Below are 27703 nucleotides of genomic sequence, written 5' to 3'. Positions count from 1 at the left end.
GAAATAACTACGCGTAATTATTTAGAATTATCCGTCATTTAAAAAAACAAACAAACAAATGCTTAAAATGCAAAGCACATCGATGCCTTGAGCGTGGCCAGCAGGCATCTCTCATGCATTATTATACAAGGATCACTTTATTTCCCGTTGTGTTCTGACATCTGTTCCTCAGTCTGAATTTGTGTCTGTATTTTTTATATTTTTGCTTTTTTACCCAGCAGCCATGCTTCATTCTCCCCTGATAGTTTTCTTTAAATGTAGTCCACCCAGACAATTTTATTAGAACCCTGCCTTTTCTCCTCCTCTTTGACGTCAGCTTTATTAAGTGCTGTCCCTTGTTATTTTATTTATTTATTTATTGCAATGGATGATTTTGATTCTGTTGCCCACTGTGACCTTATCACCTAGGCGACAGCTCCTCCCCTGACGACAGTGCTGGGTTTGATTGACAGATAGCGGTCCCTCCTCTGGTGCTTTTACTTTTATATTCCCTGAGTCTGAAAGCCTTTTTGCAAGGCTGAAAGTGGTAAAACTCTTCTGACGTTAACACTGTGCTTCAATTAGCAGCCTGACGCATCCACCACATCTGCGCGTAGACAGATGTGTTTGACAGAAATTTGTCAACACATTCCAGGACAAAAAGTCTCATGTACTGGTTTAAAGTCACAACCCGTCCTCTGTGCGCCTGTCTGTCTGGCTGACAGCTGTTTGTCTGTCTGCTTGTCGGTGCCCTCAGCATGTTGGCCTGCGTGTCAATCTGTCTTTCTACGTGTCTTCGAGCCTGACTGTCCGAGTACCTACCTGTCTCCGTCCTGCCTGTGCTAAGTAGTCGCATAGTAGTATAACTGTTTGCATGTACAGACAAGCAAAAACGGAATGTTGTGGGTGTGTTTATCACATTGTAAGACGTGACATAGTCTCCAATTCATTTCCCTCTCATTACATTTATTTTATAATAATTTGTTTTGTTTTGTTTTTCTTTATATTTCTGGAGGCTTTTTCTTCCCTTGTCCTCTATTTATTTCTGTCCATGGTAATTTTCTCAACTGTTGTAAAAACATTTGACCATTTTCAGACAAACATTTTGAACATTTGTTTTTTATGATTTTTCTGAATGTTTTACATTTAATTAACTTTTTCTTTTTACTTGATGTTAATGCCTGTGTCTCAGCTGTTCTTTCCACGTGTTGTTTCTCTACCTTTTTCTGTAGCACTGGCTGTATTTTCACTTCTCTTTCTCTCTCTTTGTCCCTGCCAACAGAATGAACTTATCGAAGGGGCCATTGGTGAACAGCAGCAGTGACGATAACTCCAAGTCAACCTATAGTAAATGCGGCGCTGGCGCCTGGAGGATGCACCAAAGCTACGATCCACTGGAGGCCAACCACATGAGAGACGCACATGCCCTCTACAACCCCAGGTAAGACGCAATGACGAGCACACCAAAGACACGCTGAAAGAAAGAGAGAATGAAATCCGTAAAAGAAGAAGAACCTATGAACCTGTTAGGCTCAGTTATACACAAAAGCAACACTTGACCTCTATAAACCTCAGATGAAAGAGAAAGAAAAGGCAACCACTTTGAGACATCAAAAGCCAGTGTTTTTAGTGGTGTGTGTGTGTGTGTGTGTGTGTGTGTGTGTATGTGTGTGTGTGTGTGTGTGCGTGTGCGTGTGTGTGCGTGAGACATAGATCTTTCATGAGGGTTACAGATTTGTGTCTTTTCATAATTTTCATTGATTTATTTCCTAATTCCAGGAATTTAGGAATGTAAAAACATGTTAAAACTTATTGAAGTATATTTTACTTTTTCTGCATTCACATTTTTAATAGATCCATACTTAAAGCTTAAGCTTAAGCTGTTCTGCTATTGTGTCACCATGAGCAAAAGGCAAAATCACTATATGGAATAAGCAGATTTACCTGCTAAAAAGTGTAGTCATGAACAAAGCAGATTCATCAGTCTATATTTTAACAGATTTTCTTCCTTATTTTTTCAGTTTTATAAATCCCCCACGAAGAATTTCTAAAATAAGATTCCACATTGTTACAAACTCTAAACCGTAAATGAGTGACAACATCATAGAGAAGGGGTTGTCCATGAAGTCCCCCTCTGTTTTTGGCCTAACACTGCCATGAAACGTAAAACATGACAAACAAAGAGAGGAGAAAAGTGTGAGCTGTGTTTGCCACAAAATAATATATATATATATATATATATATTAAGTATGTACTTGTACTGCTATGCTTTTTTACTTTAGCTGTGGCACTGTTATATTTTTTATAGTATATATGGAATATCACAAGAAAGCGTGATTCCACTTCTGGCTCAAGGACACTTCAGTAGTGCAAATGCGTCTCCGCACAGAGGCTTTAAATCATATCATTCGGTTGAAGGACAGTCACTGTTACCATTACAGTAATCCACCATGCCATCTGCATGTGCAATAAAGCATGAAAAGCTTAAACCAAAGTGAATTTTTACTTTTAAAGTTCTCCAGTGGAAACCAGTTCTAGGTTTGTGTTGTTCGTGGCAGGTGAAACTGAGGGCCGCCTCAGTCCATTTTTAGAACGTGAACTGTAAATATGCTGCTTGTTTCATGTAAAAACACAGCAAATGTGTGAAACATTCAACACAGACAGACTTTCTGTCCCTCCGTATACATCCTCCTTCTCTGCCACTTCCTCTCTCTGTCTTTTGATCATTCCAAGTTTCTCTGGGTAGGAGTTAGAGCCACATGCCCAGGTTGCAAAATTGTAAGTAGCAATTTAAAGAGTATGTAAGTAGTAGTTTAAGTATGTGTTTTGTACATAATGAGCATAATTCAGGCTTGGTGCACATATGTTTACATTCTATTGCATATTTTCCTCATGTGAGATCATTTTGACCACGCTCTGCCAATGATTTCAATTATTATTATTATTTTATTATTTTTTTATTGTTGTATAATTGCTTATTTGAACACTATTGATTTTTATTAGGCTTTGCAGAACCCTGTTTTTTTTTTAGGTGTGTGTGTGTGTGTGTGTGTGTGTGTGTGTGTGTGTGTGTGTGTGTGTGTGTGTGCGTGTGTGCGTGTGTACGCGTGCCCATGTGCACTGTAGACTGGGAAGTCTTAGTCCAATAGGATTTCAGGGTTAGTCTGGGTCAAGCCAATTAGAGGTCTGGCAAACCATTCTCACGCAGCCTCTCAGCCAATCACCAACAGGAGTGTTGCTAGCACAATGCCAGTGTGTGTGTGTATGTGTGTGTGTGTGTTTATGTTGGCAAACAGGGAAGTCTGTTGATGAGAGGTGTAAAGGTTTGCCAGGGGCAAGGGAGTCACGCCATGGTCACAAAAGTCACAAGAATATAGAAACACGCACAATAAGCCTACACTGGAGAACATTATTTGCGCTGCATTTGTTCTACTTTTTTTAGAGATAAATTAAACTACAGCTAATATTGTAATTGCAAATTCAGCAAATTTCAGAATTATCTCAAGACTAACACTGAAATACCGCAATTCAGTAATATATATTGTTATGATCAAAATAAAAGACCTCGTTTTTAATTCCTACAAAACAATATCCTCACATTGCTTTTTCATAGCAGCTACTAATAACATTAACTATGGCTCTGTTGTATTGAATGAATGTATTCATTCATTGTTCTATACTCATGAAAAAAAGGGTATATCCTTTGAAAAACAACAAACAAGGGCATAAAAACTAAAAAGATAATGAGCCTAGTAATTCAGCTACATACATACATACATACATACATACATACATACATACATACATACATACATACATACATACATAACACAAATATATCTATGATAGCACGATATATTTGTGCAGCTCTAATTGTTTCCTACATTTGAAGGAGCATATTTGAAAATACATAGAAATACAAGCCACGCATGCAGATCACACAAACTATCCCTCGCGGATCTATCACCTCCAACTGTGTTGATGGGATTTAGTCACATGATTGACATAAACATCCACATGCACCTTTTGGGAAAAAAAAGAAAACTCTCCAATTTCAATTGTTGTTGTACTACAGAATGTTTTACACTTGACTGAATATTAAGATATTTCAAAATGCATGTAAATTATTAATGATTTTCAACTATGTCTGTCCTTAAATTGTTTGATATTAGAATTAATCTGAAAAACGTATATGTATGACGTATATGCCATGTTTCCTTGAGCTTTCACTCAAAGGAAAACTTTTTTTTGTACTCTGAAGAAATTTCTGATTTGCTTTTTGAGATCTACAGTTTTATTGGACAGCAACAATATTATTCCTCTTTTTATTTAGGCCATCAAACCATGGGAATGTGATTAATGTCAGGCAGCCAGAGTGCGCTGGAATACACACAGACACACACACACACATACACACACACAAACACACTCTCACTGATGTAAACTGAGCCCAATGTAATCATAATGATAAAGCAGATTGCCTTAACACACAGATGGGCCTCCCAACAGCTCTATGTGTGTGTGTGTGTTTGTGCGTGTGTGTGTAAGTGTGGACAACGCTGATTGGATTGCAGATTTATAGAAGAGGATTACTGCTGGAGCAGAGAGAGAGAGAGAGAGCGAAAGAGAGAGAGAGGGTTTCAGACACTCACCTCTCATTAACTTCCACCCCCTTAACCTCAACTCGCCTTATTCATAAGCACACACACACACACACATAGAAACATGCACTGTCAAGATGCAGCACCTCATTTTTCCACGCAAAGTCAAATTGTTGCCAATACATTTATTTTACTGTTGAAAGTATTACAACTGTTGTGATTAGCAATTATGACTTTTTAAGGAAGGCTAAATTTAAAAGCAAGTGAAGGCTGAGTCAGTGGACAGTCACTTTATTACAATGAATTTCCAGTTTGGAAATACAACCAAAATATTTAAATTCCATTTGAGATTCAATATTTAAGCATTTTGTTTTTTAATTATTGCAAGTTCATGAACTGGTGTTACTTTTGTGCATTTACTGGAGGACGTGTAAGCGAAAGACTAACGAAAGGAAAATAAAGAGGAATATGTTGATGAAATGTCCAAATGCACAAAATTGTATCAAGAAACACTGGCATGGACACTGTAGAAAAATTGAAAAAGAATGGTAGACAATCAAAGACTTTATTTAAAACGGACGGAAAGGTGGACAGAAAGAGAGAGAGACAGACAGAGAGGCAGAGACAGTGGGCACTCCAGCAAACCTGATTATGACTGGATGTGAATTAGATTCCCTAACAGATGGTCCAGGAGCAAGGCTGTAAGGTGCATCAGCCAGCAGTGAGGGGAGGGAGAGGGGTAGGAAGGAGGGCAGGAGGAAAGAGAGAGAGGGAGGATCAGACAAGGAGGCAGAGGGGACAAGTGTCAACAGCAGCTGGTGACAAAACAGATCAATTCAATTCCAAAGATGCAATAGCTTTCAAATTGTTACTTTTTACATTTTGGGGATTTAGGAAGGACATTTTAAGACATAATCCACAATATTAATTTTCTACTTTTGACCCACAATACATGTAATGTCATCGTACAATAAAAGTAATAAAGTGGCAATCACAAACCAGTGACCAATCACATAATGTTAAATATCTTCTTCCTTTTCTTAAATAAATAGAATATTGGATGCTGAATTGAATAGTGAGCTTTGAACTCAGCCTGTTTAGGACAATTTTTTCCATTTTTACAGATGCTGTGCATTATTGTACATACTCCAGCTCTGCTCCGCTCTCTCTCTCTCTCTTTCTCTCTCTCTCTCTGTGATGGATAGGTGTAAATCATCACAATCCTGTAGTGACAGCCCAATTTCCCCAAATCTGATCTGCTTAAAGAATGCAGCTTTGACGCTCTACTCGCTCATGTCTCCTCTCCTCTCCTCTCCTCTCCTCTCCTCTCCTCTCCTCTCCTCTCTCACGTTTCTTTTTCTCCTTTATACCACCACTATTTCCCTCATTCTCTCAGATCAAGCACCACTTTACTCTTTCGCGCTCTCTTTCTGTCTCTCCTCTCTTTTGCAGCATTGCGCTCCCTGTTCCCATTCCCTCCTTGTCTGCTTCCCTCCTGCTCCCCTCCCCTCTCTCTCTCTCTCTCTCTCTCTCTCTCTCTCTCTCTCTCTCTCTCTCTCTCTGCCTCCGTCCCATGTCACATTTGAAAGCCCTGTCATATTTACTAGAGTGGAAATCCTCTTTCACCATCTGCTTAATAAAATGTGTTTTTAATCCGATGGGGGATATTTTGTTTTTTTAAAACATTTTTTTTTTATTATACTTCTACGCAATTCCATTTGATACGGCACCTTGCACAGGTCTCTATCTGTCTGAGTATGAGAGAGAGTGTAGGCGAGCTGTACACGAATGGTCGAATGTGCACGTGTGTGTGAATGCATGTGTGTCAGTCACAATGGCAAGTGTTGGTAAGTGTTTGGGAAGGCTGTTGTACCCCTAATGCTTAGCGATAACACTGCTAATCCACACACACACACACACACACACACACACACGGAAAAGGAGACGAACACTAACCTTGATCAATGACCTTTCCTTTATAAAGGTTCCAGCATACAATGTACATCCCTTATACCCCTGCACAAGCATTACCTGCCGACATCATATAAATGTTTCAGCCACAGCATATTTATTGTTCAGAACAAATAAGATATTTGCGCATAATTAGTTCCTTACATATTTTCCTAAAAATGATAATTTCAGATTTGCCATATGCAGTATCTGCTCAAAAAGGTTTACCTAACAAGAGGATGCATTCAATAATTTCATTGATTTCCACTCTTCAGCCTTTCCAGTAAAAGGCTTGAGGTCACTACAAGTACATGGTATGCAATTTAGCCTGACAAGCCCCAAAATAGAACAAAATGAGGCATCTCATTTGCAGTCATGTATGTATTTGATTATCTAGTAAATAAATATAGTTAACTGTATGTGACGTGCAGCGTACTGAATGTAGTTGAGCTGCTTAAGAGGTTTGCAGCACTGTTCTTACAGTAGACAACCAGCCTTACAAATACAATGACACACAGCAGATAAAGGAGACAGAAAGAGAGAGGGGGCAAAGAGGGAGAGACAAAGAGAAAGGTAAGGAGAGAGAGAGACATGGTGACAAAGATAGTGCCTGGCAGCAACACACTTATCAGCTACTGCTCCGCAAGAAAATGACCTAAATCATCAAGATTCCCATCTGAGACACACACACACACACACACACACACAGACACACACACAGGGTTAGCAGTGCACTGCCTTCACGTTTATTCCTGAACAAGCTCAACCTCTTCATATCTTTCCGATTAAATAACTACACCAGCGCAGTCAGACTCTCACATCTAAATCATCCTTTTTACAGACGGGGGAAGACTTTGAGAGGAAAAGGAGTTCCCTTAAAAATTTGGAATATAATCATCCTTTATGAGAAGAGAACAGACCGGGAAAAGACAAGAGAAGAAGATGTAGCAGCATGTGACAATTGAAGACAGATAAAATGTATTGATATCACATGAGTTCCTGAATAGTTTGGAAAGCTCATAATTCTTAATCAATCAGGTCTGGTCGAGCCTGCTGTGTGTGTCCTGTTTCCCACTGTTTATCAATTCACATCTTAGACAATGTGTGTGTATTAACTTTATAAACCCCAGGATGCATCATAACAGCTTCAGCACCACCAGTGTGCCTCTGTAAGTCTTACCCAATTCATTTCACACCTGTGTATGTGTTTGTGCACAGAAAAGGTGTGTGTAGTTCTGTGTTTGTTACATTAAAATTCATACCTAGAAGCAGTAGTAGTGTCTAAACACACACACTGAGGAATATAGACACACACACTCACATTTCCTCTCCTCTACCGGTCTTTACAACCCGACAGCCCATTGGGCAGAATGTGTTTTAGCCATTATCACATTGATTGTATGTAATCAGGGGTTTATTCTGCAGCCAATGAAGTGAATTACAGGTTTCCTGCCCGACTAACACTGTAACAATTGATCTGCTCCCTGGTGTGTGTGTGTGTGTGTGTGTGTGTGTGTGTGTGTGTGTGAGGGGTATAAGGTGGTGTGCATGCACGAAAAAGAGAGGAAAGCAATGATAGAGTGTGTTTGTGTGTGAGAAGCAGAAACGAGCACAGAGAGATTGAGACCCAAAGAGAGCAGGAGAGAGATGGCGAGAGAGAGAGCTCGGTAGGAGGGAGAGTGGTTTAGATTGACTGTCGCTGCGTGAGTTTTTATTTTTTATTTTATTCATTTTTTCCCCTGAAAACAACTATAATCATCGACACACTGTGAGTCTATGGAGCTTAACTCACAGCAACTCACAGATCATTTTCTCTCTGTTTCTCGGCTTTTAAACTCTGCACACATTACACAATGCACAGGTGAAAACACAGATTCAGTAACTACTTACCTAGAAAATGTTGCGCAGAATGACACACACAAAAACGCATGTCTTTTTTGTGTATTTGTTTGTGATTTTCTTTGCTCTGGTCCAATACTTCCGCTCCCACAAATAGAAAACATCAACACCTGTAATCTACTCATTTTGAACATACGTGTGCAACTAACAAGTCAAGTGTGTGTGTGTGTGTGTGTGTGTGTGTGTGTGTACTCCAGCGCATGTATCGAACTAACAAGCTGACAAGCAGTTCAACAACCCTCCACAGATAGGAGCGCGTTGAAAAGGGGTTAGAATAGAGAGAGAAATAGAGCAAAGAGAGCAAAATAAACAGAGGAGTGTGAGGTCTGAAAAAGCAATTCAGTCTATTGATGAAATCGTTCTATTCATTTGACTATGGAAATGTAAATGCATTTTTTTGCTCCTATTCTTTAATTCAATGTATTTTCTTTTTCCGTCTTCCATCCTTCCTTCACTGTCCCTCTCTCCAAAAGCACTGCCGGTATGATCTAGATAGAATTGTGTAAGGTTTTCTCTCTCTCTCTTTTTTTTTTCTCTTTTTGCTTATTGGACTGTGTGTTCTTATCAGCATCGAGAGCACAATGCTTGGTGTGATAGAAAGGTATTAGCCAACCCGTGGTAGCTACATTGTCAGCACTTCTCCCTTCTCTGTCTCTGTTGCTACCATTTCTCTTTCCTCTCTGTTTTTTCTCTCTCCTCTTATTCTTCTCAACCCATTTTAATTGCTTGTTCCATTTGAATTTAGTTTTTAAAAATATTGTTATTAGTATATGCACGGAAGTTTGTCAGGGTGCAGTCTAATACATGTATTTTAAAAGCAGTTTTCAGTGGATAATATTTTGTCACATAATGTTTGCATCTTTGCAGCACATTTCACACTTCACATTTCACTCTTTTAACCTTCTGGCAGGTCTGAAAAGCATGTTTTCTTTAAAAATCACAAAAACTGCATTATTTATGAAAGACAGAACGCCAAAGACAGGCATTGTCATCAGTTTTTCAACTTTAAATCAATGCCGTTTAATCAGATCGTGTTTACCATCAGTAAAAGTAACCAAACACTTTATTCTACATGTCACATTTAAAATCCCCCAAAAGAGTTTACTCCAAACAGATTCTACAAAAACAGTAAATACAGCGATGCTCAGCACCTTGATTGGCTGATACCTATAGCTGTGACAAATGGGCTGAACTGCAGGATGTTTACACAAAGCAGAGAGGAGAGGACAAGAGAAGCTGAAAATAAAATAGTATGGCAAGTGAAGCCATCCTTTTTTTCTAATATTTGTAAGGCTCAGCTGGACTCCGAGTAAAATGTCAGGAGCAGAAGATGCCCTGAAACGGCTTGAGGTTCACAGCATTAATTTACTTCACAAAAAAAAAAGTATATGTTGTTTTTTTTCAATCACATTTTTTTTTTTTGCTTGTTTGACATTTTTTATTTCTAACATTTTAGTCACCAGTGAAATTGCTGAGATCTAGACATTGACAGAAATTTGAGCAGTTATGAACAAACTGAGTGTCATTTAAACCTGTGAACTGGTAGTGAAAGGGGAATGTGGCTGTGTGTTGTAAACCACACTGTTCTCTTCTGTTCTTTAACCTCAGGCGGGACAAAAACAGTTTGGAGTTGTTTGAGGATCAGTTTGTGTTTATGGCTGCCATCTAGCGATGCGCTCGCACAGAGATTGTATATAATAAAAGAGTGCAGCTGCACAGAGAAACTAAAGGAGCACACAGCAAAGAGCTCAGGACACAGAGTGAGGCAGAGAGTAGTTGCTCTAATACGATGATTGTATGTTTGTCCCTGCCAGTTGTCAGGGCGCTGCATCAGCCCACCGCTCTAATGACAGCTTGTCATACTGAAGTGGCCCACCTTCCTTCAAAACACACAGGAAAAAAAAGCTTCTTTTCTTTTTCCTTTCTTTCATTTTTCAACATCATTCTATTCTTCTCTCTCTCCACTTATTTATCTATCTTTCATGAGTCACTGTGCTTTCAAAAAGGGAGAAATGGGGTAAAAAAGAAAGAAATAGGGACAGAGAGAAAGAGAAGATGACAGGGATCGAGCTGGAAATGGAGAAAAGGGAAGGTGGTAATCTTTCTCGTGTGTTTGTGCGTGTGTGTGTGTGTGTGTGTGTGTGTGTGTGTGTGTGTGTGTGTGTGTTCCCTCAGTAAGGGACAGGTAAATAGGCCTGCTGAATATTTGATGTCTGCAGGAACTAAACAGCCACTTTTGTCCCCTTGCTCTGGCTGTTTGTCAAACAGTCTCATATCTACTTGATGTCATAAAATCTGGGTCCGGTCAATTTTATCATCAGCACTAATCCTAAAATAAAAAACCTTTGCTGAATTAGTCTTATAGAGTTACAGTCATCTATATAATTTTGGGTGAAAGTTTCCTGCAGGTAGCTATTGTATATTTTTATTTGTTGTACATGGGAAATTAAAATAATATATATTATCAAAACCATCTGTCAACTCTGCTAATTGAGGAAGTTGCTGTACTAAATTACTCGAAACAAAAGAAATATCGTTTAAAAAAACTTTTTTGTTGAAGTGTTAATATTTAATCTGAGATGGAATAAGAATTGCATACAATTTGTTAAACGTAATTCACGTAATTAAAAAAAAAAAAATCTTTGCTTTCAGTCGTATGACCATGTTACAGTTATGGTGCTCCTCCACTGAAGTGTGTGAAAATGAACAGAATATTAAATGAAATTTAAAACCCTTTTTCTGTAACAGAATTAGGCAAAACAGCTTATTTTCAAAATCTGATTACTGCTCTTCTTTGTGTTTTACTGCAGTCATCTCATAACACGCTGCTCATTTATTGAGCCTCTTATGAAAATCCAAAAAGAAAAGAAACACACTTAAGCTTTTCCCTCTTTATAAAAACCTCTTTAAACACCTAAAAACAAAAAAAGGAGACCCAACCCCTTCCCTCTCTCTCCACACTCATCTGAAGAGCAGACAAGCACAATAAGACTGCTCTTTCAGCACTGAGCCGTCGTTACATAGCGCCATAATTATACTGATAACATACATACATAAATGCATTCAACCTCTCGCTCGGCACAGCGCACTGGCTGTGATTTCTTAATCTTCTTTCCTCTTCTCCCCTCCTCTGCACGCATGTCTTCTTTTTTTATTCCTTTTTATTCCTCCCCCTTCGACCGCCATTATTTTTCATTTATAAGCGGAGAGAGAGAGAGAGCTCATAGAAAAGATGTGAGTGGGAGAAAAAGAGATGATAGAGGAGAGCGAGATGGAGGAATGGAAAAAGAGAAGGAGAGAGAGATAGATGAGAATTTGAGAGAGAGAAAGAGGAAAAAAGCGCCTGAGATCTTTTGGCACTTAAACTCTTTCACTTAATGGTACTCAGAGGGATTGACGGTCGAAGGGAGGGGGCACAAAAGAGCATAAAGAGTGAAAAAGGAGAGATTAAATCATCACCATCACATCATCTACTTAAATGGCTCTACTCTCTTTTTCTGTCACCACTGTATTTTCTCTCCCTCTGCTAGAACACAGGCAGCCCTGTGCGATCCTTCACCGTCCCACCACTCTTTTATATATTTACATTTAATTCTTACTTATTCTAGCACCTTATATATGTTGCTGTCTTTCCTTCTGCATCCCTCCATCGACTCTCTCCATCCCCTATTTCCTTCTTTTTCTTTTTTTCAAACCTTTCTCAGCTTCATTCCAAACTGAAGGCCTACCTTAGCATCAGATAAACGGATTTATAGACACTGGTGAATACCACAAAGCCACGATTAATGGAGTCACCGAATTAGAAGAAGGAGAATTGGTGAAGGGAAAAAAAATATATGATGAAAAGGAGGGGAAAGGCCAAAGTATGGTACATTATAAATGTCATGTCACTTTATGAAAGGAAGAACTGACTCTAAACGAAAGCACTGAATTTCTGGGAAAGGAAGAGGACACATTAAAGCTTATTGAATGCAGCCAACTTCTCTTTCTTTCTTTTTTCTTCTTTCTTCTTTCTATCTTCATTCTGTTTGTCTGACTGCTATGGCTGGCTGTCTTTCTTCCTACCTGTTTTCCAGTCTATATCCATTCCCTATTCCCCCACCCTTCCCTCTCCCAACCAGCTCTCCATTCTCCGTCAAGGCGCTGTCTGTGTTTTATGGGTCCCTGTAGAACAGGGATCTTTTACAGGCCGACTGGACTTTAGAAGCCCCTCGTTTAGCAGCATCCTGCCTTAATTAAAAACCCCTTTTGTGCTTTCTGCCTTTGACAATGAAAAGGGGAGAGAGAAAGGAGGGAGGGCAGGGTTAGAAGGAAAGAGAGTGGTAATGCAAAGAGGAAGAGAAAGAGAGAGTGTGCAGGGGGATAGAGGAAGAGAGAGCGAGAAAGATGGCAGTGAATAGGAAGTGATAGGGAGACAGGCAGATAGATAGTAAGGTAGACAAAGGGAGGGATGGAGAGATACGGACGGAGAGAAGATAGCTGTTAATTACAACTGTCATTAACAAGACACCAATGAGCCTCCTTAGGGAGAGGAAGAAGGAAAAGAGAGAGAGAAAGGAAGATGGAGACAGCAGAGGTATACAGTAGTACTTAAGTATTGATAAGGAGACAGTTTTTTTTTAAAACACACTAACTTCTACTTCTGTCTGCCAGTGTGTGTGTGTGTGTGTGTGTGTGTGTGTGTGTGTGTGTGTGTGTGTCTGTGTGTGTGTGTGTGTGTGTGTGTGTGTGTGTGTGTGTGTGTGTGTCTGTGTGTGTGTGTGTGTGTGTGTGTGTGTGTGTGTGTGTGTGTGTGTGTGTGTGAGAGAGAGAGAGAGCATCATGTATGTGTGAGGCTGTCTTTGGGATGATTGAGCAGCAGAGAGGCTGCTTACTGATTACCTTCATGTAGAACAAGCTGCTATTGACTGGAAAGTGACGGATGACCGTCGGCCCAGAGCGTGTGTATGTGTTTCTGTAAATGTGTGGTGCTATAGATGTTTCTCTGCGATGCTATTTTACACATGGTTTCTCTAATGAACCACAATCTGTTTATTTTTTGTATTTAGGGCTCTTTTATTCCTGTCTCTCTCCCTCCACACATCTGTCTCTATCGTTTCTCTTAAGAAAAGAATAACAAAGTGATGGATGAATTATGTGTGTCCATGTAGGTGTGTCATTTATAGCACTTGCCTGGCTCAGTGAAAAATATAAATCCATCACAGAAAATGACAGTGAGGAAATACAACAACATTACAACAAATGATTGCTGTAATTGGACTTTCAAAAAACTATTTTTCTTCAGCTCTGCCTTTCTTCTAGACCCTTGGTTTCCTCTCTTTTCTTTATCCGTCATTTTTGTGACATTTTACACATGGCGTTTTCTTGTAACACTTTCTTCTTCTATTTGTTCCTGTCTCACTCCATCAGGCTTCTCTGCAGAATGTCCAGTAAGGAGCGCCACCTTGAGTCCAACTGTCAGTCCTCTTATATAAAGACTGAGCCGTCTAGTCCTGCCTCCCTGACTGACAGCCTAAACCATCACTCCCCTGGTGGCTCCAGTGACGCCTCAGGCTCCTATTCATCCACGATGAACGGCCACCCCAACGGCTTAGACTCCCCGAGCCTTTACGGCTCCAATGCAGGGCCCCTGGGTCCCGCTGGCGGCCCTGGATCAAAGCGTTACGAGGACTGTTCGTCAACTATTGGGGAAGATTCACAGATTAAGTGCGAGTACATGTTGAATTCAATGCCCAAGAGGCTGTGTCTGGTGTGCGGGGACATTGCGTCAGGGTACCACTATGGAGTGGCATCCTGTGAGGCCTGTAAGGCCTTCTTCAAGCGCACCATCCAAGGTTGGCTTCTATTTTGACTTTCTTCTTTCTTCTTATCTCTCTATGTTCGCCCATTTACATTTCTGTCTCTGTGTCTGTGTAGATAAATGTTTGTTTAAAACTTAAGGCATTACAATAAGCTGTGATCTTTTCGACCTATTATGCACTTACTTATTTTTCTTATGTTTCAGTGTCCGATTTTTATAATAAACGTGGCACAAAATTTCAAAGAAGGTGGTTAACACAAACGTAATCCTGTGAGCTACCATTTCCGACCATTCTGAACACTCCGTTGCAAACATATAATCTTGGTTTAATGGCATTGGTTTAATATTATAGAGGAATAGAAGCTTTTATTGGTCATTACAGTCATGTACGTACTATTGTGACGGTGGGACAGATGAAAATACTTGCAAGACTGGAAAAAACTGGCCAATCAGAGCAGACTGAGCTCTTTCATGTGACAGGCTCAAAGAGGTGCAGCAGCCATGGGCAGTATGAGAAAAATAAAATATATTTTAAATATTACAGCACCTGTTGTAGTATAAACCCAAAATAAGTAACAATCTGAAAATGAGCATAATAGGTCCCCTTTAAATTCTTCAAATTCACTTTGGAAGATAAATACTTATATTTCTTCCTAATATGCATTTATGAAGCTACAAGAAAGGCCATCAAAACATTAAACCAAAGAACACGTTACAAGGTTAGCTGCAAAGGACACAGAGATATAATGCACACATAGTAACATAACTATTTATATATTTTGTAAATGAAATCCACAGGCACACACAAAATAGATTCTATCACACATACACTTGAGACATTATACTAGATCCAGGACATATGATGAAAGCCCCAGGCCAAATGTGAACCTAGATTTTTATGTGCTACATGTTTCTGCAAAGTTAGCCACCAGGACATCCACCATAGTCTATTTTTCACTCTCCTTTGCCATTTTTCTTTCTGTCATGCATGCACATACAGACAATAGGCATCCAATCAGGTTCATGCATACACACCAACTCCCAGACAGACACCATCAACCTTGACCTCTTCTTCATCAACAGCAGAGAGTAATTTCCAGGTGGTGTTTGCATGCCCAGATCTAGCTGCTTATGCTTTACAGGTAGAGTGTTAGCTATAAGCCTGTTGTCTAGGAGATAACGTAGTGTTAGAGGAAGGTCAGAGGTGATGTCTAGGGGTCAGGAGTTCAGGAGTTCAGGTTAGGGGTTAGAAGAGAGAAGGGGTAGAGCAGTAATCCACATGATGAGAAGAGTAGCAGGAATTAGGCTCAGTAATCCTTTGCTCATCTCTTGTTAGGTCTAGAAGTAGCCCAGGCTCTGCACTGGTATTTAGGCTATTTCCTTTCCAATTTTGTGGACATTCTGTTCATACTTAACTCTCAACTTGATCAACAGTTTGTCCTTCATTCACCCTTGTGAGCATATACATAGAGCAAACCAGCAAGTCAGCCATTTATCTATCCAGTTCAAAGAAACCATTCCAGTTTCACCCAATATACAAAATGTGGAAAATCACCCAATAAATGGTGCATGAAATTTCACAAATATATTGTACAAAATCAACAACTTGATTGATGAATTCAATGCATTTGAACCATTTTTTTTTTACATTTCTTTCAACAGTAAGCACACCTGAGGCAGATAAGTACTAACAATGTTGACAGTTTACTTCTATAACACAACAACAAGGATAAAGCTGCTGATATTCTGTACTTTTTTTGAGGAAAACAATTCCTATGAAGTGACCAAAACCAACGTGTCAATCCATCGTTTAGTTATTTAAAGCTTCCACGTCCTGTCTTTTCAGCCAGCAGCAGGGTTCCCACATCCTAGAAAAAGACCGAAATCAGCTGACCAATTATCCAGCTGTGAAAAACAGGGAATAAGAAAGAAAAAGTCAAATGTCCTGGAAAATGATTTCAACATTCTTCAAAATCTTGCATTAGCTTGGAATGAACTTTGTCCATCAGAGCTCCTCCAAAATGACTTAATTCTTAAAAAAAACAGATAATTTCTTTATTTATTAAAAAGCAAAGAAATGTACTTTGTGGGCTACAAACATTTTCAGCCACTGCTTTGGTGCGCTAGCAAGTATTTACAGCAGCAGGATGATAGAACTAATGGGTTTTTAAGGACAACAATTCGGGTCTCGGACACAGAAGAAAGCTTTAACTAAACAAACAATTGCTGTTAATAGGATCAATTTATTATTGGTTTTAGTCTTTTCATTGGCTTTTATGGTAATAAGAAAAAAAAAAAATAATATCACCAGACTTAACCCATTAAACATAGATCCATAGAGCACTTTAAAGAATGAGAAATCAGGGAAAATTTTATCGTATTTTATATTGGGACCACTATGGTAGTTAACCATTAGCAATTAGCAGTTAGCAAGTGAATAATTCTGTGTCTTTTTTAAAATCTTTTCTTTAATAACTTTAACTAATTAACTAATAGGCCCCATTAGTCAGCAGGACAACTCTCTTGTCAGTCACTATGCCACTGCAATAACCAAGCTACCAGTCACCCAGCCAGCCAGCCGTCATCGATCCATTGAGTCAGTCAGTCCGTCAGTCATATCAGACAGGATTCATCTATCTGCCTATCCATCCATCCAGCTATCTGTCGCTGCTTTCTTTTGCCTCCGATAAGCAGCTTTCCCAGTAAAGCCCTAGAGAGAGGGAGAGAGACAGGGAGATGTGAGGGGGGTGCAAGTCTTACATCCACTAGATGGTCACCACTACCCAGAGATGACCTGTATGTGTTTATTATGGGATGAGATCAGGACACAGTGCAATCCTGACAAAGAGATTGGAACACACACATACAGAGATAAAGAGACACGCACGCACTAACACAAACTCATAGAAGCACATCCACATATACACATGAATAGGCGGCCACATACCTGACCTTGTAATCATGTGTGTATAGATTTAACCCTCAGTTCATCTGTCATGGCTGTAGTGTATAATATTTAACCAATTCCATATGTCTCATTTAATTTGGAGGGCTTGTTAAAGGTTCCATAGGTGAGGATACAGTTACAGATTAAATACCAAGAGCCCAGCAAACATATAGATATGACGCGATGTTGACAGTAGAGCCTCTTCAGAGTATGACCTTGAATAGATTTAAAGCACTGCTCTGGCCCCCCTCTCTCACTGCCTCATTTTCACTGTATTTGTAATCTTCCCTTCTCCTGTAGTGGACATGTTGCAGCTCACGAAGGCCAGAGTTAAAGGTTATTGGTTAAGACTTTGGCAAAGCTAGTCATAGTAATTTTGTCACGAAAGGTTGGAACAAAAAAACAACAGTTTGGTGAGCAAAAGGATGGGAACATTAGGGATATGTTGAAAAGGAGCTGGGGAGGGATTCATAGTTGTTTAAAATTGAGACATTTTCATTCATTACTTGATAGTTAATTTGGCTAAAAACAGCCATTATTTGGCATTATTGATTTACTCAAATATATCAACATAATTAACTGTTCATCAATATTTGTGCTACAGTATTATAGTTAAAACACCAAGCAGTAAAGTGCCACTTAAAGAGAGCTGTTAAGAAAATGTATATGGAAAGCTGCAGCCATTTGTTTCTGTAGCAAAGGCTGGCCAAAGTAGTTGGAGAAAATTTTGACTTTTGGCATTGAATTGCAGCAAGAAAATACTTACAGCCAATCAGTAAACAGAGTCCAGTGATTTGTTGACCTGTGCTGCAAAGAAACACATTAACACACATCCGGCTGCAGAAAAATGTATTGCTGCAAGCCGGACTTCTTGGTGCGTTTTCAGTTGTACTGTTAAAGGCAGAATAGGAGTAGGATTTGTCTGTTAAGGTTTGTAAACACAACATTTAAAGATGTGTTAAAATTACATGGGTGTGTGACCTAAGCCTTTGAATGGTAAGGAAAACCCTGGACACTGCCACACACATCTAATGGGTCATAAGTGATGGCTCTACCTGAGTCTATACATTGTTTTTTAGAAAATCCTACTCATTCTGCCTTTAATGTTTGTTTGGATACAGACTGGGCAGTCTTGGATCCAATGGAACAAATGGGTCATGACATTATCTTTGGCTACCACACAAGCCAAACTCATCCACAGATAGTGTGGGTGTGTTACTCTGTGAGTCTGTGTGTGGGCTTGGGGCTTTGTGCTCATCCATGTAAATGAGCGCAGGTTTATGTGTACGTCTGTGCACATATGCCTGTGTTTATGCACAGTTGTGTGTTACTGTGTGTGTCTTGGCTGGAAAGCAGGGCCAGCCTCAGATGGGCAGCAGCAGACATATTGGTATGTTTCAACCCATTAGCCAATAAAACCGCAGGTAATCACCAAAAAAACACCTCCAGCTGGACAGGGAGGAGAGCATGGGGTGGGAGAGGAGAGGAGAGGAGAGGAGAGGAGAGGAGAGGAGAGGAGAGGAGAGGAGAGGAGAGGAGCAGTTTGGATAAACAACAAGATGAAACAAGGAAAGAGAGAAAGAAGGGAAAGGGGGGAGGAACGACTGGGCACATGGATGTAGGAAGGAATTAGTGTGTGTGTGTGTGTGTGTGTGTGTGTGTGTGTGTGTGTGTGTGTGTGTGTGTGTGTGTGTGTGTCACAGCATGGAGGAAGTGGCTCTGGCAGCTGCTGTTTCTGTGGCGTTCGTCCAGCGACACCTGACAACCTGCATCTATCACTCCCTTATTGAGAGAGAGGGATAAAGCGGAGTGAGGAGGAGGGCAAAGTGTGGGAGAGGGAGGGATAGGGCAATAAAATTGGAAGACGAAGAGAGCAAGCGAGAAGAAGAAAGGTGGATGAGAGCAGAAAAAGATAAAGATTAGAAAGGTGGACAGTGCAGTGAAATTGTAGGTATAAGACATTTAGACAAGGGAGTTTTAGGTAATAGGTAAACAATTTAATATAACCAAATACATATACATAAGCCCAGAAAAGCAAGCAAAATGGGAGGGAGTCTGAACTTATGTCAAGACAACGTCTGAAGAGGTAAAAACTAAGCTCAAAGAGTAGGGCAGGCAAAGACGCACAATGGGTACAATGGTGGTCAATTGTCATGCAGCAGGTGGACATACACACATCTCAAAGGAGATTGAAGGGGATTTGAGGCCCTCATATATCCTGCTCACTCACACCAACACACACATACACACACACATACAAACTCACATGTTATACATAGGAGCCTCCAATAACCTCTCTGCTCTAAGCCCACCTCAGTGCACAATAAGACACATAAAGTCAGAAATAAAGACACAGAGAGAGCTATGACATTCTGATGTAAAACCTTTTTTTCTAATTCCTACCCTATACCCCCCACTCTGAAGCAGGATGACACATAGTCCTGTCACACCTATATATGGGCCTGTAATGTAAGCCTGCTGTTCCTACTCCCTCTCTGAACATACAGTCTGTAATATCAAGTACCTTGAGTGGAGGTATTGCAATTCAAGCTCCACAAATATTGTTATTCCTACAGATTATATGCACTCAGCATCTGTAGATGTAAAACAAAAATGTCAGTGAGAGGTTTAACCCATTTAGCCTACCAGCGTGGCTCTTTACTGCACTTATCCATTTAGCAGCGCTTGCCTGTTTAGCCTCGCACTAACAAGGCCTTTTACTGACCATCCATTAACCCACACAGATTCTGTGTCATTAGCACATTTAGCCTTACTGCTAGCTAAGTGTCCTTCCTAATTGCTGAATTAATCTGCACCTCCTGTATCATCAGCATGTAAAGGTTAGGCGTAAGCTAACTAGTCCCATTAGTACAGTAGTGTCCATTAGATTGTGAGCCCCCTTCCCCTTCAGCATTTAGCATATTTAGCCTTTACTTAAACTAACAAGGCCGATTAATGAGCATCTTGTTACCCATTAAAGATGGTTCGTGCATTTAGCCTTTTCCCAAGCTAACTAGGCCCCTTAATCAGCCCAGTAATGAGAAAACATCCTCTCCACAGCAGCAGTCAATAGTAATCACTGTTTACTCTGTTTCAGAGGGAGATGCATTGGCTTGCTGGGGTACTGTAGTTGTCTGGTGGGCACGGGAGGAAAGAAAACAAAGGGCAATTCTGCAATAGTCCAAACTGTCCTAACAAATCCATAAATGTGCTTTGCTTTGAACTGGGTGGAAACACATTACTAAGTGGAGGAAATGAGCAGAATTGGAGGGAGAGTGGAACTGAAAATGAGAAATAAAAAAACAACAGAATGAAACAGAAAACAACAAAAGCGGAGGAAAACAGGAGGCAGAGAAAATGGTAGGGAATAGATCTCATTTAGACAAAAAGTAAAAGACACAGGACATGATGATATAGAAGTAGGAAGATGTAGAATAAGATTATTAAAATAGAAAAGAAATAGAGAGGCTGAAATTAAAGGTAAAAGTGGTATTAGCCTCGAACCCACTTCAGGTGTTGTTGTTGGTTTTGGCGAGGGTTGTGAAGTTAATAGACTTACACCAGCTAATAATCTTAGCCTCAGCTCTGCATCAGTGCTACTTTGAGTGAACTGCAGCAAGTCACGCAACCTCAGCCGGCTGGTGCCAGGATGCTATACTCACACAACACGCGAACACACAAATGATAACTTTATTAGGTAACAATAAGATACTGATATGTTAGATCATCAGCCTAACATAGATAATACAATATCCATACACACAAACTCAAATCACATCACATTAAATGCTTATGGTGGTCAGTTTAAAAGATTCAGCTCAGTGTTTCCTCTATAATTTGAATAGTCACCATGACACCAAAGGGCTATTCTGAGGTCAAAGGTCAAGACCAAGGTAGCTGGGTCAATTATAAAGGTTGATTGTATTATATATGTGTGTGTCTGTATGTCTATCTACAACCTTTTTTATCTTTCTCAATGTTTAAATCTCAATATAAACATAAACCGTTTTTTTCTGCGTCTTTGTGTCTGAAAGTCTTGTCTTCCCACCTGTCTCCTGAAGTATCCGTCTGAAATGAAACCCTTTTTCTGTTTTCCTTCAACATGTTTACATACAGGCAACATAGAGTACAGCTGTCCCGCCACCAACGAGTGCGAGATCACCAAGAGGAGACGCAAGTCGTGCCAGGCCTGCCGCTTCATGAAGTGTCTGACTGTGGGCATGCTGAGGGAGGGTAAGGGAAAAGGTCTCTTCCTTATCTTTCTCTGTTAACTGTGCTACATGTAGCATTTTAAAGCCTATTATGTATGTTTATTAATTCGGTTAAAAGAGGCCAATGCTGATAAGATTAAGCACTTCTACAAGCCTTAATACAGCATTTTGCATCATGTGCCTCTGTGATCTGCTGGGTTGATTCATGGCTCCCAAAGATACTGTTTTACTAAACAAAACATCAAAAATGGCAAATGATGAAATAACTGTAAACACAAGAATAACCAATGCCTTAAAAACAGGCCAGCCGTCTATTCAAACATTGATTAACAGTAAATGCACCTACAGTGATTTATTGATGATGAACAATGCTACATGTAATACTTCGAACAAACTGTTAATACTCCTTTTGTATACAGTACATTGTAATCTCTTCTATTGGCATTATGTCACCAATTTTAGCCTTTTTGTATCCTCATGTGTTCACAGCTCAGTTTCTCTTTGAAGACTCTTTTGTCCTTTGTCGTATCTAACCATTACTTCACTTCTTCTCTTCTTTCACTGTGTATCTTCACCTTTCACTTCCACATACCATTGGTGGAAGTACTTTTTTTTCCAGCACCTCATATACTTACACACACATTTTGAGATTCTTTCACTTCATAATTGCCTCTGAAATGTAGTGGAGTAGAAGTAGAAAGAGGTATAAAGTTTTAAACACTCAAGCAAAATATCTAAAAAAATAAATTAAAAAAAAGCATTTATTTGATGTCTGTAGTTACTTTGCAGATGGAGATTTTAAAAACCTATAATAAATATACATGTATATATAGTACAATCCATTGTTATACAGTATATTAAACCACTCAACAGTACAAATAATGAATACAAGTAGCTCTATTGCAGCCAGCTACAACATTAAAGTGCATCTTACATGTTGCTGCATCAGTAATAATAATCTTTTATCATTTAATATTTAATGTAACAACTAAAGAGCCCATTTGGCTGCATAGTGAATACATTTTCTTAGTTATACTATCATACCTTTACTTAGGTAAGATTCCGAATGCAGGACTTACACTTCACTTGTTATTTTTCTGTGGTACAAGTACTTTTTTTTAAATAAAAGATCTTACTACTTCTTCCACTACAGCCTCATACACAAGTTTCATTCAATAGTTTCTTGTGCACACACAACGTAGCACATCCTTGTCTTACCGTAATGAGATAAACATAGAACATTATAGGATAATTGCAACACTCACAGCAGCAGTTGTTCAGTGGTAGAGAAAGGTTAAAAAAAAACAAAAAAACAAGAGATATTATCTGCCCCCACACCACTTTGATTAAATACACTCACTCTCTCATTTTCACACTCCCTTGTTGCCTCTGCCTCTTTCTCTCCCTCTTGTCTGCCCACCTTTGACCTTTCTACTCCCACTGCACTTCCAACGATGAAAAGAGGGAGAGGAGTGGCAAGGGATGAAGAGGAGGGCTGATGGAGAGAGAGAGAGAGAGGGAGAGGAATAGAGGGAGGGGGAAGGTGGGAGAAAGCTTGGAGGAGGGAGGGAGAAGCGATTGATTTATAGGAGCAGAGGAGAGGGACCAGGGGAGGATGAGAGGCAGGGGGAGGATGGTTGAATGAAGCAGAAAGTGTGCGAGAGAGAGAAAGGAGAAGAGAGGAGGGTCAAGGTTGTAATTGATGGGAGACCTGGCCTACGCCCCCTTCCTTACAGTGGTCAGGGAGCGTGCCTCTGCCGACGCCTACCAGCCCTCCCTCCATCCATTCCTGTCTTCTACTCTCCCTCCAATGCTCCCACTCAGTATGTGTTTCTGTTCCATTCTCTTCTTCACTCGCTGCTCTCTCCATCCTGTTGGCACCGTGACTCTCATCCGTACCAGCAGCTTCTCACCCACTCACACATTATTATGTGAAACTATAGTTTTAGGTAGACAGTTGAAAGAAAAAACAAAAACCTGACAAGCTGTCATATTATATAATATTTAAAGGGTGTACAACTGCATATGCCTGATGTCACATTTCCCACCATGATTAGAATAAAAATATTTTAAAAAAACATATGGTAGGGCTGTCACACTATCAGACATACACAACATAATGTTATTGTGATATCTATAGAGAATTAGGAGAAAAATATGCTTAAGAATGCTTATTTTCATCTTAACTTTGTTTTTTGTGCATTTTGTCTCTTTTTTGGCAAGTGCATGCAGGGAGGTGGTTCATAGCAACATTCCTAATATATAGCATGAGCTAACCCTAAAAAAAACAAAAACATATTTTTGACTAAAACATCAGTAAATCCCTGTCTCCGTCTTCAAAATATTCTATCTTCCCATTTTGCAAACAAAATGCCTTTAAAGGTAAGGTAACATTAAGAAAACTTCAGAGCTTCGTACAGTTAAACTCCAACAAATGTATAAACATAACTGCTTCCAACAATCCCAGTCTTACTTCACTGCAAAGGCATGTTCATCTCTCTCTCTCTCTCTCCTCTCTCTCTTTCTCTCTCTCTCTCTCTCTCTCTCTCTCTCTCTCTCTCTCTCTCTCTCTCTCTTTCTCTCTCTCTGTGTCTCTCTCTCTGTCTCTCGCGCGCACACACACATACCTACACACACCCCAACAAGCTGCTGTCGTAGCGTTTGTTCTCCCAGTTGATCTGACATAGGCAAAACCCATGTCTCATCTCCTGTTTTGTCTTACGTATGAGTGTGTGGTCACAAAAACCCACACACATGTGTAAGTGCATGTATTATTGGCAGCTCCAACAGTCTCACATCACCCCTGTCGATGGAATCCAAATAGAGCCATCACCTGCAAGAAAAATGTTTTTAGCGATTTTCTCTTTTAACACATTTTTGCAGAGATTTTGATTAGCAGTAAGTGAACATGACAGGTAAACATGCTATTGATTTTAACCCACAAAGCCAATAAGAGAGCAGAATGATGCTGCCTTTTGTTGCGGCTGTTCCCCTGCTCCACACACATATATCATGCAAACACATGCACACACACACACACACCTAGGCCTACATATATATACATCAACATGACAGACCACAGCCACCTCATTTGTTGTGCTGAGTGTGAATTTAATACAGGGGGTCCCGCTCTACATATGAATAAGGGTCATTTGGAAAATTGATACATCCATTTTCTTATATTTTCTCATTTTCACTCTTTTTGAACAGGGAAAGATCAATAACTACAAAAAGGAGCTAAATGTATCCCTTCACTGTTGCTTTATTCTACTAGATGTATTTGTTTATAATATATGATTCATTGTCATTATTAAAGAACTAGTGCATGCTTTTGAATTTTTATTCTAAAATAGAAACCCCTAACTTACCCATTACAATGCAGTGTCACTGGAAAGGACCCAACTGAACTGAAACATTACCCATATAGAAAAAATAAAAGAAAAAAAGACTGTATTTCTAAAAAGTAAAAGAAGAAAATATTTTAAGTTACCCATTTAGTGACTTAACATATCAAATGTTATATCAATATCACATGTTTAATCACATTTTACACTTGTCTATAATAATATGCATCTGTGTAAAGAGCATTGTACAGAACAACAAAGGCTTGTTATACAACCTGGTTAAACCATGTATTACTCACAGCTAACAAACCTTTGCACACTCAACATTTAAGAGCATTGCCTACTTTGCTTCATGCAGCCCTTCCGAATGTACGCATCGTTGCATCTGAATTGCACAGATGATAATGGTAAGTGGCTAAATCAGTTAGCTTCAGAGCTAACTGTGCTTGTCAGAGGCTAGCTCACGGGAGAAAGGTGAAGATAAAGTGGTAAGGATGGAGTGGGAGTGGGGTGAAGTGTGTGTGTGTGTGTGTGTGTGTGTGTGTGTGTGTGTGTGTGGGTAGCTGTAGTTTACCCCTTAGGGCAAGATCTGCCTCAAATTAGCTTTGTCGCCCTGGGAGACAGAGAGGGTGAGATGAAGACCAAGTGAGGCAGCAAGGGTGTGTGTGTGTGTGTGTTTGTGTGTGTGTGTGTGAGAGAGAGCGAGAGACAGAAAGAGAGGGGAGAACAAGAGGCCAGAGGGTCAGTAAACCAACTCAGAGTGGAGCATTTTCTTTACATGTTCTCTTAAACACACACCTGATCATGTGAATACACACACACACACACACACACACACACACACACACACACAACTCTGTCATAGTGGAATATAGGAGGAGAGGAGAGGAGAGGAGTAAACGAGCAGGGGGTAAACTGAAGGAAGGAATGAACATGGGGCATCTACCCACCAATATGTAGCAGCTAATTTCTGGAGCAAGGCAATTAAAAGGCCTGACTATATTATGAGAACTTCCCCTCTGGCAATGGCTGTCTGTCCATTTTTAATGAGGTCATAATGATGCGTCAGCTGAAGACCGAAAGGTCACCGGGGCGGGGCCTAAATCTGCCTAGAGAAAGGGGAGGAGTGAGAGAACAAGGGAATTACTGCAGGTAAAAGATTTGATAAAAACAATGTAACAGGAGAAGGTTGACAGCATGTATGCTTACATTAGAAAATGCATTTTATTTAATTTATTTGGCAGGGTAAAAAACAACAAGCAATCATCGTACTACTGGAGCTGTCATTGTTATGTCTATTTGTACAGAACTGGCAAGGCAAGACAGACGTAATGCATTCAGATTCAGCAGTAATGCGTACAATTGTGATGAACAGAATACAAAACACAGATCAGACGTTTGAACATGAAAGGCTTTGGCAGAGGCACACAGACCAGGAGCCAGCAGTATTCAGTATGCATGTACATTGTACATATGGTCATATTGACAGATTTGCTCAGTTACAACGTAGCAGCTTTGATGATGGCCCGTCTGATGAATCGTGGTTAAACAGACAGAATGTGTTGAATCCACCACCAAAGCCTCCATCTCTATATTGTCATAAATGGCCAGCTGGATTCAGATGGTAGACGACTGGAGAGACAAGTCCGCCGACTGCAAATATAAACCTTGGCACACTGCCCCACACACACACACACACAAGCTAACAGCTCGTGCCAACTTTGGCCGTGCTCCCCATGGCCTCTAAGACCTAATGAGTGAGATCGGGTGGAAGGCCCCAGTCTGTGTTAGTGCTGGTGTGAGTGCCGGTGCTTGTGTGTGTGTTTGGTGTGTATATACAGCTGGCAGTGTGCGTCATAACTCTCTTCATAACTCAACAGTCCTGACTGCTGCTTCCCAATCTCATCGCTGCACACACACAATCACACACACCCCAATCAAGATGACTGGTCGACACATGTTCACATACAAAACACACAAAGACAATTTGTCTCTCATAAAGGACACATTGATCTAAAATAGATGATTGGTAAATGAATAGTGCAGGAGGAGAATACAGGAAGGGAGGAAAGAATGAAAGTAGAGGATGACTAGAGGAGGAGGGAGCGGGTGATGGGGAGAGCAGAGGATGGGGGAGCGCCAGACAACTGGTGGCGTCTGGTGTTCCCCCATGGGAAACTTGTAGCTAAATCTGGCCCTGTAGCGTCTGTCCTGAGTGAGTGTTTGTGTGTGTGACTGGCATCTGGTTGCATCCCAGCTAGAGAGGAGCGATAATGGAAATACTGTGATGAGAGATCTGTCTAAGTGGTCCGCTCTCTTTCACATTCACTTCTGTTTGTCTGGAGAGGAGAGGAGATGTGGCAGGAAGACTGTTCAGGAATAGACCTTTATTGAACAGAAGATTTCAACAAAACGGAACTGTTCCTCAAAAAAACCTCTAATGCGTCATAAACATAACTAGGATTGGCAGTCGCAGAGCTCTCCATGTTTTCATCTGTTCCTTGGATGGGCCCATTTTCCAAGCTGGGAGGTCGTTATTCCTACTTTGGTCTGAGCTTAAAGCCGTCATAGAGAAAAAACATGAGCATTAGAGCATAATGTGTATTTTATTTTGCTCTGAGAATTAAAAATCACATTAATAACTTGTTTCCAGTATTTGAAATATGATCGGGGAAACTTTTTCCCATTATTCTGTCACATAAAAGCAGCACAAATGCCTCATCTGGCAATGTCAACGAACATGAAAATTAATTTATGTATCCGCCCCACAGATTTTTTTCCAAGAATAAACTAATACTGGGCAACTTGTCTTATTTTTAGTGTCATCAAATGTCAGCAACATTTAATTTAAACAATCTAAGAAAGAAATCTGAGTCGCAAATATTAAATGAATGACCTAATTTCAGAACTTCTGGATGTGCAATAGTCACATAAATGTATCATTGTAAACACAGCTTTAAAAAAAGGACCAT

At 40.0% G+C, this 27703-nt stretch overlaps 1 protein-coding gene across 3 annotated transcripts in view; it reads left to right on the top strand.

Moving 5' to 3' along the window:
• esrrga (estrogen-related receptor gamma a) overlaps positions 1–27703 on the top strand; it is a 79108-nt gene that overhangs the window by 9687 nt on the left and 41718 nt on the right. For all 3 annotated transcript variants that reach the window (XM_059350423.1, XM_059350416.1, XM_059350431.1), the window contains exons 2-4: positions 1262–1420; positions 13839–14263; positions 21293–21409. In XM_059350423.1, coding sequence (XP_059206406.1) covers positions 1262–1420; positions 13839–14263; positions 21293–21409 — 701 coding nt within the window. The remainder of the gene's footprint in view (positions 1–1261; positions 1421–13838; positions 14264–21292; positions 21410–27703) is intronic.

Source organism: Centropristis striata, chromosome 2 (assembly GCF_030273125.1).
Source record: "Centropristis striata isolate RG_2023a ecotype Rhode Island chromosome 2, C.striata_1.0, whole genome shotgun sequence".
Classification (NCBI taxonomy): Eukaryota; Metazoa; Chordata; class Actinopteri; order Perciformes; family Serranidae; genus Centropristis; species Centropristis striata.
This window is presented reverse-complemented; position numbering and strand designations above follow the sequence as displayed.